This window comes from Bufo bufo, chromosome 6 (assembly GCF_905171765.1).
Source record: "Bufo bufo chromosome 6, aBufBuf1.1, whole genome shotgun sequence".
Lineage (NCBI taxonomy): Eukaryota > Metazoa > Chordata > Amphibia > Anura > Bufonidae > Bufo > Bufo bufo.
In genome coordinates this window covers 134,884,161-134,897,591 of record NC_053394.1, presented here as the reverse complement: position 1 = coordinate 134,897,591, position 13,431 = coordinate 134,884,161, and the positions used below count along the sequence as shown (strand labels likewise).

The 13,431-nt window shown below is 41.0% G+C and overlaps 1 protein-coding gene across 5 annotated transcripts in view; it reads left to right on the top strand.

The window, feature by feature from the left end:
- The window catches only part of MYLK2 (myosin light chain kinase 2), a 28,386-nt gene extending 16,922 nt beyond the window's left edge, over window positions 1–11,464 (top strand). For all 5 annotated transcript variants that reach the window (XM_040435156.1, XM_040435159.1, XM_040435157.1 and 2 more), the window contains exons 7-12: window positions 936–1,077; window positions 3,384–3,454; window positions 3,569–3,697; window positions 5,522–5,674; window positions 8,767–8,899; window positions 10,759–11,464. In XM_040435156.1, the coding sequence (XP_040291090.1) occupies window positions 936–1,077; window positions 3,384–3,454; window positions 3,569–3,697; window positions 5,522–5,674; window positions 8,767–8,899; window positions 10,759–10,839 (709 nt within the window). In that variant the 3' untranslated portion in view covers window positions 10,840–11,464. The remainder of the gene's footprint in view (window positions 1–935; window positions 1,078–3,383; window positions 3,455–3,568; window positions 3,698–5,521; window positions 5,675–8,766; window positions 8,900–10,758) is intronic.
- Window positions 11,465–13,431: the final 1,967 nt, after the last annotated feature.

Sequence of the window (13,431 nt, the reverse complement as noted above, 5' to 3'; positions counted from 1 at the left end):
AATGTTTTGAAAGGGCAATTCCAGCCAAAAATTAAAACTGAGTGTGCTCCTGCCCATTTATCTGCAGCTATTTATACCTGAGAATTCTCCTACTGTACCTTAAGTTTCCAATACATGCAGTAGGTACCTAACACCATTGTCCGCTATAGTAGGATCCACTTTCAGTAGGATCTTCCCCTTCTCAGTTCTTCCTGGCTGTTGATTTCAGGGAGAAAACCTTTGCTTCCCACCAGTGAGGCAGGAAGTAGCTAACTTCTTCTACTACTAATTGATACCATAGAGGCAATATCTACCACTGCCATGGGTCCCAGCAGAAATGGGGTCCTAACGACACCTTGGTAAAGGCCTGAAATTAGTTAAACGGGTTGTTTGAGATAATAAAAATCTTGGACAAGCCCTGCAATAACCTAAAATGAAATAAAAAAATCATATTCTCCAGCGCCGCTCTCTGTGGAGCTCGTCTGGTATTGCTGCTGCCTGTTTACAAACTGCAGTGGGGATGTGCCGATATACGGCTTGTGACTGCTACAGCCAATCACTGTCCTTGGTGGTCTACCGATGAGGGCGGTGATTGGCTGCAGCGGTCACAAGCGGTATAGGGGCATGTCCCCACTGCAGTTTGTAAAAAAGCAGCGGCAGGAGGAACAAACCAGTACTACAGAAAGCTGTATAACATGATTTTTATTTTATTTAGGCTGTTGCAGGGGTTTCCTAAATTTTTTATGAGGGAAACTTAGGCACAATTTCGGGCTAGGGAAGGGAGACAAGCATTTATTTCTGCCAGGGGTGGAACCGCGCAGCCAGTTATAATTCATCACTTCTACCAGTGCAGATTACATATAAAGCAGTTCTCCGCATCTTACACATCATTTCTGTTTTCTTTATTCATTCTACTTCTCTCTGGCACCACTCAATACTACGCTCATGTTGTGCAGTGTGGCGGGAGGGGAGCTGTTTGAGAGGATTATTGACGACAGCTACCAGCTGATGGAGGTGGACGCCATGGTGTTTGTGCGACAAATTTGTGAGGGAATCTTCTATATGCACCAGATGTATGTGCTTCACCTGGATCTAAAGGTATGTCATGGTCACTTATATGATGCCACACTCCAGTCACATCCAAAGCTGCATTCAGAATTCTACGGGGTGCTACCTGAAATCCATCAGTGACCGATGCACTCCCAGTGGTCTGGCATACAGCTCTTAGGCTCCAGTGCTAAAAATCTGTAAAAAGACACGTTTTTAATATTACTCCATGCCTTTTTTAGGGTAGAGGGACGATCTTTGGGTCCAGAGCTTGGAGGCAACGAAAACCTCTGGACCCCTAAACATTCCTAACAGCTTAAAAGGATTTTTAAGGGAGAATTTTATTTTATATATATATATATATATATATATATATATTTATTATTATTTTTTTAAAAGAAAATGGGTTAGAAATGGAGAAAAGGTTAAAAATACAAAAGAATCATTATTCACCTCCACCTATCCCCTGCTGATACGGTTTGGTCCAGGTTTGTCATGCTGGAAATGGCAGTAAAAGTCCAGTTTTTTTGTATACTACATCTCTCACAAGGCACCACCAGCAGCGGGTAGCGATGAAATATTAGGCACATCATACTGTAACAGGAAACCAACAGGATCCCGGATGCAGCGGAATTGGAGTATTATACATTTAGCTCCTGCAATGCAAAGCTGTACCCCTTAGATATCTGACTTGCACTTACTAAATATTTCATTCAATATGAATAACCCCCCTTTCCCCATCTTTCTGTACCACTGATGACTCATGCACTTTGTGCAGAATTTTGCAATTTTGAAATAACTTTTAGGATCGGAGTCTCTAATAACCCAGCAGCTCAGATTGCCGTCCCTGTCAGATTCTTAGTGATATATTGTCGCAGGCCTGTTTGTGAAGCTTGACTGAGGGTGAAGGAGTCTGGGCATATTAATAGGAACCTATGAGATGCCTAGGATCCAAAGCCTGGGGGATTAGTTGGAGCGATCCATCAGTTTGCTTACAGCAGATATGACCTGTGACCTTTACAAGAAACTCACAGTAAGTTCTTTCCCTGTAACCAATGACCAGGGGGAGATTTGCTTTTGGGAGATGTTTATTGCACATGCAGTCCTTGGATAGCTCTTGTTATCGACGTCCCCCCTACGTCTACACAGTAGCTCCATGTATCGTCTGACATCTAACACCACAACTGTTCACCTGTCCACCTGTCCATGAGTCTTACTAACATTTTCCCATGTCCTAGCTCAGGCTCAGAGAATGGGACTAGCTGCCATGAATTAAAGATATCTACAGAGGGTAGGACTGAAGGATGGTCAAACTGGAGCTCAGCAGTGACTGATCCCTCCTACATTCATTGCTGCTATCGGCTCAGCCATTGCTGTCCTCAGCGTCGGAGCCCACCAGAGGAAATGATTCTGAGGGCCTAACATTAAGGGTCCGGTTTTATTAGGTGTCCATTATTGTCAGGGTTTGAGCCCTCTGTAGGATCCTCTGGTGGGCTAGTCCAACCCTGGCTGTCCTGTTTTTGGACATAAATAGAATGGGAGAAGGAAGTATTTCTTTACTTCCTTCTCCCATAAATATAATTGCAGACATGCAGTGAAGACTGACACTTGGTTAAAGTAACGGGTTGGGGGTGGAGGGGGGGGGGGGCAGGGATGTGTAATACTGCAAAAAAGCTGAAATTTGTCTTACCTGTTATTTTGCTTTCCTCAAGTCCAAAGGCAGCACATACACACATCAGACCCCTCTGCTCTGCCTGAGAACGAGGAGGAAAGCTGAAGCTTGTCTTAAAGGGGTTCTCCCATGATTAATGTAAAAAATTAAAACCAGACATCATATAGTACATGACTGTCTCTTTCTAACAAAGCTAGAACCAGCCCTGTACCTCACATGGATCCAGAGATCTCCCCATTCATTGCTCTGCTAGATTTATATCAAGCTGACAGCTAAAGGGGAATGTCTGTTCTACTGCAGTTATGGATGCGTGTCCATGCTTCCCTATCACAGCTCAGAAGGCAGTTGAAGGATTAAACTGAGCATGTGTGGCGTTCTCAGTGAGCTGGACAAAGAAATAAGAAAATTAACAAACAGCAGGTGGCGCTATACAGACACATTTTATGGTATAACTCAGTGGCTATGCAAAATGTTTAATTACATGCAATTGTAAACGTATTCAGATCAAGGGGCTGGTTTGAAAACTGTAGAATATTTTCCGTGGGGCAACCCCTTTAACTGTAATTTTGCTTTCCTAGAGTCCAAAGGCAGCTCAATGTATGCATGTACTGCCAGAGGACGAAGAGGAAAGATAGATTTCTGTGCCATTCCAGGTCTATATTCATCTTCTTCTTATCATTTACAGCCAGAAAACATAGTCTGTGTGTCTCCCATCAGCCACAAGGTGAAAATCATAGACTTTGGCCTTGCCCGGAGGTAAGTTCTATACACCTGGCAGCTCTCTATAGTATATCTTCACACTGTATATACCGTGTTCTGTGTAATAAATGCCATCTCTCTGTGTAAACCCACCCTCGCTTTTTCCCAAAGGTATAAACCACAAAACAAGCTAAAGGTTTCTTTTGGGACCGCTGAATTTCTGTCACCAGAAGTCATCAACTTTGATAACGTCTCTTTCAAGACAGACATGTGGAGTGTTGGTGTCATTACATACATGATGTAATAGTCTACTATATGTGTATGGGAAAAACTGTGGTCGTTGTTTATAGGGGGCAGTTATGAAGTAGTTATATTTTTGTACTTATGATTGCAGTATTATATTAGTTATATTCTTGTCCATCGGGTGCAGTATTATAGTAGTTATATTCTTGTAAATAGGGAGCAGTATGATGGTAGTTATATTTTTGTACATAGGAGGCAGTATTATAGCAGTTATATTCTTGTACATAGGGGGCAGTATTATAGTAGTTATATTCTTGTACATAGGGGCAGTACTATAGTAGTTATATTCTTGTATATAGGAGGCAGAGTTATAGTAGATATATTCTTGTATATAGGGCAGTATTATAGTAGTTATTGTCTTGTATATAGGGAAGTATTGTAGTTGTTATAGTCTTGTAAATAGGGCAGTATTATAGTAGTTATATTCTTGTACATAGAAGCAATATTCTAGTAGTTATAATCTTGTACACAGGGACGGTATTATAGTAGTTATATTCTTATATATAGGGAGCAGTATTATAATAGTTATATTCTTGTACATAGGAGCAATATTATAGCAGTTATATTATTGTACATAGTAAGCAGTATTATAGTAGTTATATTTGTCACGAGTTGGAGGTCCCAGGAGAGACCACCGCGTCGGCAAGCAATAAACAAACGGAAATCAGGTACAGACACACAAGAGTTTATTGCACAAACAAAAACCAGGGAAGGCAGCACAGACAAAACATGAGCTCTATGTACCGCCAGCACAGTGGGAGAAAACCCCCACTGCGCCACTGTCTAGTAATTCTCCAGAGGGGCGTGACTAAGCAACTCCTGGTATTCACTAGGGCCCCAGATGGTAGGGTTAGGCTTTGCCGCAGGGAGTTGGAGGGTCCACTCTGGAGCGTGAACTAGACCGTGACAACAGGAGTAAATGGACAACAGATACCAGAAGGTACCGACGGCACATAGGCAAACATAACATAGACAGGCAAATACAAACAGGGAAACTAATAACACAAACAGGAATACATAGCAAGGAAACAGGAGTGACAATGAGCAGAGAAGGACTTGCTCCACCAGTAGTAAACTGCATGGCCTTGCGCATGGCACTCTGCTGCAAAGACAGGTGCGGCAAGGACTTGCTGAACAGAGACATGAATACACACAAGGTAACTAAAACATAACTGGCAGAACAGATAACAGAAACACAGGAAAGAGGACATCAAAGAGGACGTCAATGAACAAGTAGGGAAACCCACAGAGCACAGACAGACACGGATCCCATGGGTCAGCAGCATGGGAGAGAGAGTACAAACCAGGAGCAGAGCAGGACAAGACAACACACACCAGGAGAGCTGACACAGAACTGAGGAAACCTCAGCCTTATATACAGGTTCCATGGGTGCAGCAGAGAGGCCACACCCATGGAGCAGACAGAGAGGATTAACTCCTAATAGGCACACAGGGGAGTTAACCCATAAAGAACCACAAATAACACAGGAACGAAACTTCAGCAAGGAGCGCCGAACGAGCAAGGACAGAAGGTCACAGCCAGAGGTAACGACTGTGACAATATTCTTGTACATAGGAGGCAGTATTATAGTAGATATATTCTTGTACATAGGGAGGCAGTATTATAGTAGTTACATTCTTGCACAAAAAGGCATTATTAAAGTTATATTTTTGTACGTAGGGACAATATTAAAATACTATAGTTATATCCTTGAGGCAGTCTTATAGTTGTTATATACACTGGAGGCAGTAATAATGTATTTATATGGTATTTGGTCTAATGTATACTTTTTTGTCATTAATATATTTGTACTACCACAGGGTAAGTGGATTGTCCCCATTTCTGGGTGCTAATGACGCAGAGACAATGAATAGTGTGCTGTCGGGAGAAGCAGACTTTGACGAAGAACCTTTTGAGTTGGTATCAGAAGAAGCCAAAGACTTTATATCCAATCTACTGGTGAGAGAAAAGAGGTCAGACCCTGATTTTCTGATGGTTACTCTACTAAAGGTCTTTTGTCTTAGGATGACTGAGGTGGACTATAGGCTGAGACTTCAGAAAATGGGTGCAATACCTGGTTACACAACTTCAGCACTCATGAGGTTGCCATTGCTGTGATTTATCACATGCTATATAGGAAGTATATGTGTGTTAACAATAATTCTTTCATTTAGTAAGTGGGAATGATCATGTATTGCCCTGCACACATAGTAATGCTATGGATACAGTTTGGATGACAATATTGGTCACAGCTCCAATTAGCAGCTCCAATCAAAATATAGTTTTATATAACAATAGAGTTTGGACCTCCTCATATGTAATCCAGCAATGTCTGGGCATTCAGTCTCTTAAATTCCACTGCCATCACATAATGACATCTCTGATAAGTGCTGACAGCTACATTATTCAGACAACTTTCACTATGTGACTGCAATGGAAGACAAAATGTCTCATGTACCAACAGAGTTGGATATAATGCAGGATCTACAAGATGAAGAATGGAGTTATCATAGAGAGCAGTGTTCTAGCAGCTACATTTTTGTACATAGGGGGTAGTATTGTAGTGGTTATATTCTTGTATGTAGGAAGCAGTATTATAGTTATTATAGTCATGTACATAGGAGGGCAGTATTATAGTAGTTATATTCTTGTACATAGGGGGCAGTATTATGGTAGTTATATTCTTGTACTTAGGAGGCAGTATAATAGTAGTTATAGTCTTGTACATAGAGAGTAGTATTATAGTAGTTATATTCTTGTACATAGAGAGTAGTATTATAGTAGCTATATTCTTGTACGTAGGAAGCAGTATTATAGTTGTTATAGTCATGTACATAGGAGGGCAGAGTTATAGTAGTTATATTCTTGTACATAGGGGGCAGTATTATAGTAGTTATATTCTTGTACATAGAAGCAATATTCTAGTAGTTATATTCTTGCACATAGGGGGCAGTATTATATTAGTTATATTCTTGTACTTATATAGCTATAGTAGTGATATTCTTGTACCTAGGGAGCAGTATTGTAGTAGTTATACAGTGTATTCGTTAAGTCTTCAGACCCTTTCACTTTTTTCACATGTTTATTGTTTGGCCTTGTGCTAAAAATAAAAAAAAATCAAGTTTTTCCCTATTATTCTGTTCTTAATACCCCACAATGACAAAGCAAAAACAGAATGTTGGAAATCTTTCCTAATTTATTGGAAAAAAAACATTGACATAAGTATTCAGACTCCTTACTTAGTGTGTATTTGAAGTACCATTGGAAATTATTATAGCCTCCAGTCTTCTTGGGTATGATTTCACAAGGTTTGCACACCTGGGATTGGGAACTTTCTGCCATTCTTCTCTGCAGATTCTCTCCAGCTCTGTTACGTTGGATGGGGACCTTCGGTGGACATTCATTTTTAGGTCTCTCTGGAGATGTTCATTTGGGTTCAAGTCAGGGCTCTGGCTGGGCCACTTAAGGGCATTCACAGAGTTGTTCCTAAGTCACTCCAGTGTTGTCTTGGCTGAAAAACATCTCCACAACATGATGCTGCCACTACCATGCCTTACTATAGCGATGGTATTTGGCAGAGGATAAGCAGTGCCTAGTTTCCTCCAAACAAGATGCTTAGAATTGAGGCTAAAAAAAATCAATCTTGGTTTCATCAGACCAGAGAATCTTGTTTCTCACAGTCTGGGAGTCCTTTGGATGCCCTTTTGCAAACTCCAGGTGGGCTTTCATGTGTCTTTTACTGAGGAAAGGCTTTCTTCTGACCACTGTACCATAAAGCCCAGATTGGTGGAATGCTGCAGTAATAGTTCACCTTCTGGAAGTTTCTCACATCTGCACACTTCTCGTACCAAGGCCCTTCTCCCCTGACTACTTAGTTTGGTGGGACAGCCAGCTCTAGGAAGAGTCCAGATTTTCCAAACTTATTCAATTTAAGAATTATGGAGGACACTATGCTCTTGGGAATTTTCAGTGCAGCAGAAATCTTTTGTACCCTTCTCCAAATCTGTCCTCAACACAATCCTGACTCTGAGCTCTACAGACAGTTCATTCCTCCTCATGGCTTGTTTTTTTTGCGCTGAAATGCACTTAACTTATAAAGACAGGGCTGTGTCTTTCCAAATCATGTTCAATTAACTAAATTTACCGCAGGTGACTCTAATCAAGGTGTATAATCATCTCAAAGATGATCAAGAGAAATGGGAGGCCCCCAGAGCTTAATTTCAAGTGACATTTCACATGGATATAAGTATTCAGACCCTTTGCTATTTTTGTTTTTCCTTATTAATACATTTGTGAATATTTCAAAAATGTAAAAAAAAATCGAGTGCAAAATGATGGGGAAAAAGTGATTTTTTTATTTTTATTTTTATTTTAGCACAAGGCCGCAACATAACAAAATGTGAAAAAAGTGAAAGGGTATGAAAACTTTCTGAACACGTTGTATTGTTGAACATAAGAGGCAGTATTATATTAGTTATATTCTTGTACATAGGGGGGGCAGTATTATAGTAGTTATATTCTTGTACATAAGAGGCAGTATCATAGCAGTTATATTCTTGTAAAGAGGAGGCAGTATTATAGTAATTATATTCTTGTACATTAGGGGCAGTATTATAGTAGTTATATTCTTGTAAAGAGGAGGCAGTATTATAGTAGTTATATTCTTGTACATAGGAGGGGCAGTATTATAGCAGTTATATTCTTGTACATAAGAGGCAGTATTATAGCAGTTATATTCTTGTACATATTGAGGCAGTATTAGAGTAGTTATATTCTTATATGTAGGGGAAGAATTATAGTAGTTAGATGCTTGTACATAGGAGGCAGTTTATAGTACTTATATTCTTGTACTTAGGGTAATAATTAGAGTAGTTATATGCTTGTATGCAGTGACAGTACTATAGTAGTTGTATGCTTGCATAGGTTACAAGTTACGTTCTTGTCTACAGGGGTCAGTATTATGGTAGCTATTTTCTTTATAGTGGTTTTATTCTTTACGACAGGTGACAGTATTCATCTTTTGTTTTTATTAATTAACTTTGGGTAATCTGTATTTTCTTCTCAGTGGGCGTATGAGTGCAGGTCAGTGTCTCAAGCACCCGTGGCTGAATGACCTTGCCAGGAAGGCGAAACTCTGCAACCGTCTCCTGAAGTCTCAGATGGAGCTTAGGAAATATATGATGAGGAGACGCTGGAAGGTTTGTGTTTACAGCCGTCTTAATCCTGTAGTTAGCATTTTGTGCTTGTCAAGTCAATGGAGACATTTTCTTGGCACAAATCCTGAGAGTCACCAGAATCTTGGGTTGAGTTTCAATGACTTCTATCTTTATAATTGTATCAATGAATATTATATTACTCAGCTTTCAATGGGACAAGTCATTCACTGATTCACAATTTGCAGTCAAGATCAGTCATCAGCGAACTGGCTCTCGACAATAGTCTATAAACAGCATAATCCACAGTTACCAAAATTATTATTTTTCTATGTCGAGGCAGTAGGCAAAAGCTGGGAAAGCTAGGTAGTAATGTACATGTCTGCCATTACAACCCCCACAAGCCTTTTTACCATGACTCTGCATAGGTAAATCTGCCAGGTTATGGAGTAATATATCCCAAATCAATTATCACTCACCAATTAAGCAGATGTGCCATTTGGAGGATCCATTAACGGTTCTTGGAAAGCTTAGAGATAATGAATATGCCGGCTATTACGGCTTTTCATTCAGATGGAAAATTTGCCTGGTTATGAAGTAACAATATCACTGAGACTTTAAGATATCTAGGAGGGGATTGTATATGTATGTCACTGAAGTAGCAAATTACCCCTTAAAAAATAACCTTTAATTGTATTCTTTAAAATCCCACATGAAATAAACAAACAATAAATCCAGATACTATACAGAGACTAAGGACTAACCCAACAAAAGTAGGTATTAATACTTGTACCACATTAGTGGTTACTTACCATACAGTTGACCTCCGTGAATAGGGCCCAAAACGATCTTTTATTTTCTCCTGATGGTAAACAGATGTAGATAGCAGCTGTTGCTTTATGCTTTCTTATTCATCCAGGAGAGAAGTAGTAGGAATAACAGTTTAGGCAGTAGGGGAGCTGTCCCTAATGATCTACGCTTTTCCTGCCTAAAAGCGGAGTAATCGCTCCGAAAAGGGCGGCCCCACTTATCGGTGGCGGTACCCTGTTATACTGGTCCCTTCCTGATATTACCCCAAATACAAGAACACTGCCTCAATGCAAAGGTATTGCGTTTCGATGCCAGACAGTCCTGTGTAGGGAATCCAGATCCAAGTCACAGCGGAGGTAGACGTTGCAAAAAATGATAGCCCCAAGTTAAATTTAAAAAAATTTAAATTATGGTCCCGATGCGTTTTCCCCATCCAGATGATAAGGGTTCATCAAGGGACTCTTTTCAGTGGCACAATGTACAGTCAGGTCCATCTACCTCCGCTGTGACTTGGATCTGGATTCCCTACACAGGACTGTCTGGCATCGAAACGCAATACCTTTGCATTGAGGCAGTGTTCTTGTATTTGGGGTAATATCAGGAAGAGACCAGTATAACATGGTACCGCCACCGATAAGTGGGGCCGCCCCTTTCCAAGCGATTACTCTGCTTTTAGGCAGGGAAAGCGTAGATCATTAGGGACAGCTCCCCTACTGCCTAAAAGCACAAAGCAACAGCACAGCTGCTATCTACATCTGTTTACCATCAGGAGAGAATAAAAGATCGTTTCGGGCCCTACTCATGGAGGTCAGCTGTATCGTGAGTAACCACTAATGTGGTAAAAGTATTAATACCTACTTTTGTTGGATTAGTCCTAAGTCTCAATATAGTATCTGGATTTATTGTTTGTTTATTTCATGTGGGATTTTAACGAATACAATTTTAAGGGGTAATTTGCTATTTCAGTGGTTATGAAGTAATATATAACTGAGCACATTTGCTATTTCCAGAATCCATTCAGGGGCATAGAAAAGCAGGATTTACACGACAGATTGATTTACAGCTTCCTTTTTTTTATTTTTTAATCTCAATAGAAGAATATGTTTGCCGTGGCAGCAGCAAACAGATTTCGGAAGTCTGGAAGCACAGGATGTCTGACCTCTTTGGTCGAATGAGGACGCGATGGAGAACACGAGGAAGCCAAGCCATACTTCTATAGCCATAATGACTAACTACATGCCTCTTCGAATTTCCAGCATGTGGACTTGCTTTAATGAATATTTTAGGTGACCGCATGGACGAGGAGGATATAGATGGTCTATAGCCCCTGGGTCACAATTAAGGTTTTGCTTGTACTGTAGCTCCTTGGCCTTGGTGCAAAACCCACGCTACCTATCCACCAGTTAAATAAGTCACTGCCATCTGCTGCTACATCATGTAGTATAGAAGCTTGATCTATGCATAATACATGTAAAGCATTCATTTGTATTGGGAGTTTCAGATGTAGCAGGACTGAACTCGTCACCACTATGAATGAATGAAATGACATACTCATCCCTGCTACATCTGTAGATCCTTCTAGTGTTGGACATTTAGATGAGTCACAGAGGTTCTGCACTGTCCACTGATAGAGCTGCTGCTTGCTTATGTTTCATGTGGCCTGTGGACCCACAAAGTGTGATTGCAGCCACTACACCACTATTATTGCATCACCTATAAAATTCCCCAACACCTGTGCATCTCACACACCCTGAAAAGCCCTGTAGGAGGACAGCATGATCCTTGAGACAGTTCTCTCATCCCTAAATGTCAATGCAGACATACATATCGACGGGGAGGGCTATTCCAATGAGGAAAGAGAATAAGGGCAGCCTAAGCTGGGCCCCACCTCTGTACAGGTCTCTTTGGCATATATGACCCCTAAATCTATGAGCCGCCTCTGCATGACCTTACTCCTACAGAAGCATACTGACATAAAGCTGTCACTATGAGTCTGTCGCAATAAGATCATACAGAGACACACAGCATTAGGCCTCCTGCCAACGACCCTATTCAGTATTTTGCGGTCCGTTTTTCACCAATCCGTTTTTCTGTTTAAGTAGTATTTCCGCTTCTGTTCTGTTTTTTCTGTTTGGGATCCGTTTTTTGCGTATCGGAAATGGAAGCATACAATAATGTTTAAACAGTAAGTACATAAAAAAAATTGGGCTGGGTATAACATTTTCAATAAATGGTTCCGCAAAAACGGAACGGAGACGGAAGACATACGGCCACATTTCGTATGCATTCAGTTTTTTTTTTTTGCAGACCCATTGACTTTAATGGAGTCACGGATCGTTATTTGCGGGCAATAATAGGACATGTTCTATGTTTGAACGGAACAGAAATACGGAAAGGAATGCATACAGAGTACCTTCCATTTTTTTTTTGCGGATCCATTGAAATGAATGGTTCCGTATACGGAACGCAAAAAACGAAACGTAAATGAAAAAAAAACAAAAAAAAAAAACGTTTGTGTGCAGGAGGCCTTATAAATCAGTATAATGCAGTCAGCTCCGGCAAGACGAGCAGTGTCCAGAATGGAGAATCACGCTCACATGCAGAGTGTGAAACAGCCCTTAAAGGGGTTGACTTATCTTGGACAATGATGACATATCGCTACGATATACAGGAAGTGTACAAAAAAAAAGAAGTAAATGTTAGGCTACTTTCACACTCGCGTTTTGTGTGGATCCGTCTTGTATCTGCACAGACGGATCCGCACGAATAATGCAAACGCTTGTATCCGTTAATGACGGATCCGTTTGCATTATTCAAAAAAAAGTCTAAGTCAAAACGTCAATGCATCAATTTGGCTGCGTTTGGTCTCAGTTACGTTTTTTAGACGGTCACTAAAACTCAGCTTGCAGCGTTTTGGTGTCCGCCTGACGGTGCGAAGCCAAACGGATCCGTCCAGACTTACATTGAAAGTCAATGGGGGACGGATCCGTTTTTTAATTGCACCATATTGTGTCAGTGAAAAACGGATCCGTCCCCATTCACTTACATTGTAAGTCTGGACGGATCCGTTTGGCTCCGCACCGTCAGGCGGACACCAAAACGCTGCAAGCTGAGTTTTAGTGACCGTCTAAAAAACGTAACGGAGACCAAACGCAGCCAAATTGATGCATTCTGAACGTATCCTTATCCATTCAGAATGCATTGGGGCTGAACTGATCCGTTTTGGGCCGCTTGTGAGAGCCCTGAAACGGATCTCGCAAGCGGACCCAGAAACGCCAGTGTGAAAGTAGCCCTAACCGCCGGTTAAATCCCCGACTTGCCAATGGTCACTATCGTTCTTAAAGTGTCATTTTCATCTCAGACACTGATGGCATATTACAAGGATATGCCATGAATCTCAGATAGGTGTGGGTCCCACACCTTTCTCCAGAACTGGTCTGTGCGACCACCCTCTGTTCACCACTATGGGAGTTCTGAATATATTCGAGCGCTGACTCGGCTATTTTTAGCAGTCCTATCGAGGTAAATGGAGCGGTGGTGGGACCCACACTTATCTGACATCGATGGTATATCGTAGCGATATGCCATCAATGTCCGAGATTGGCCAACCCTTAATATACACTTAGCTTCCTCTTCACCCCAATATATCATGTAAATAATCTCATCCTATGTAGTGGCAAAAGTAAACGCACCCCAACGCTTAAAGAGGACCTGTCACCACTCCTGTCATGTTTTTTTAGCCAAGACTTTTCTGGGGAATCTTTGCA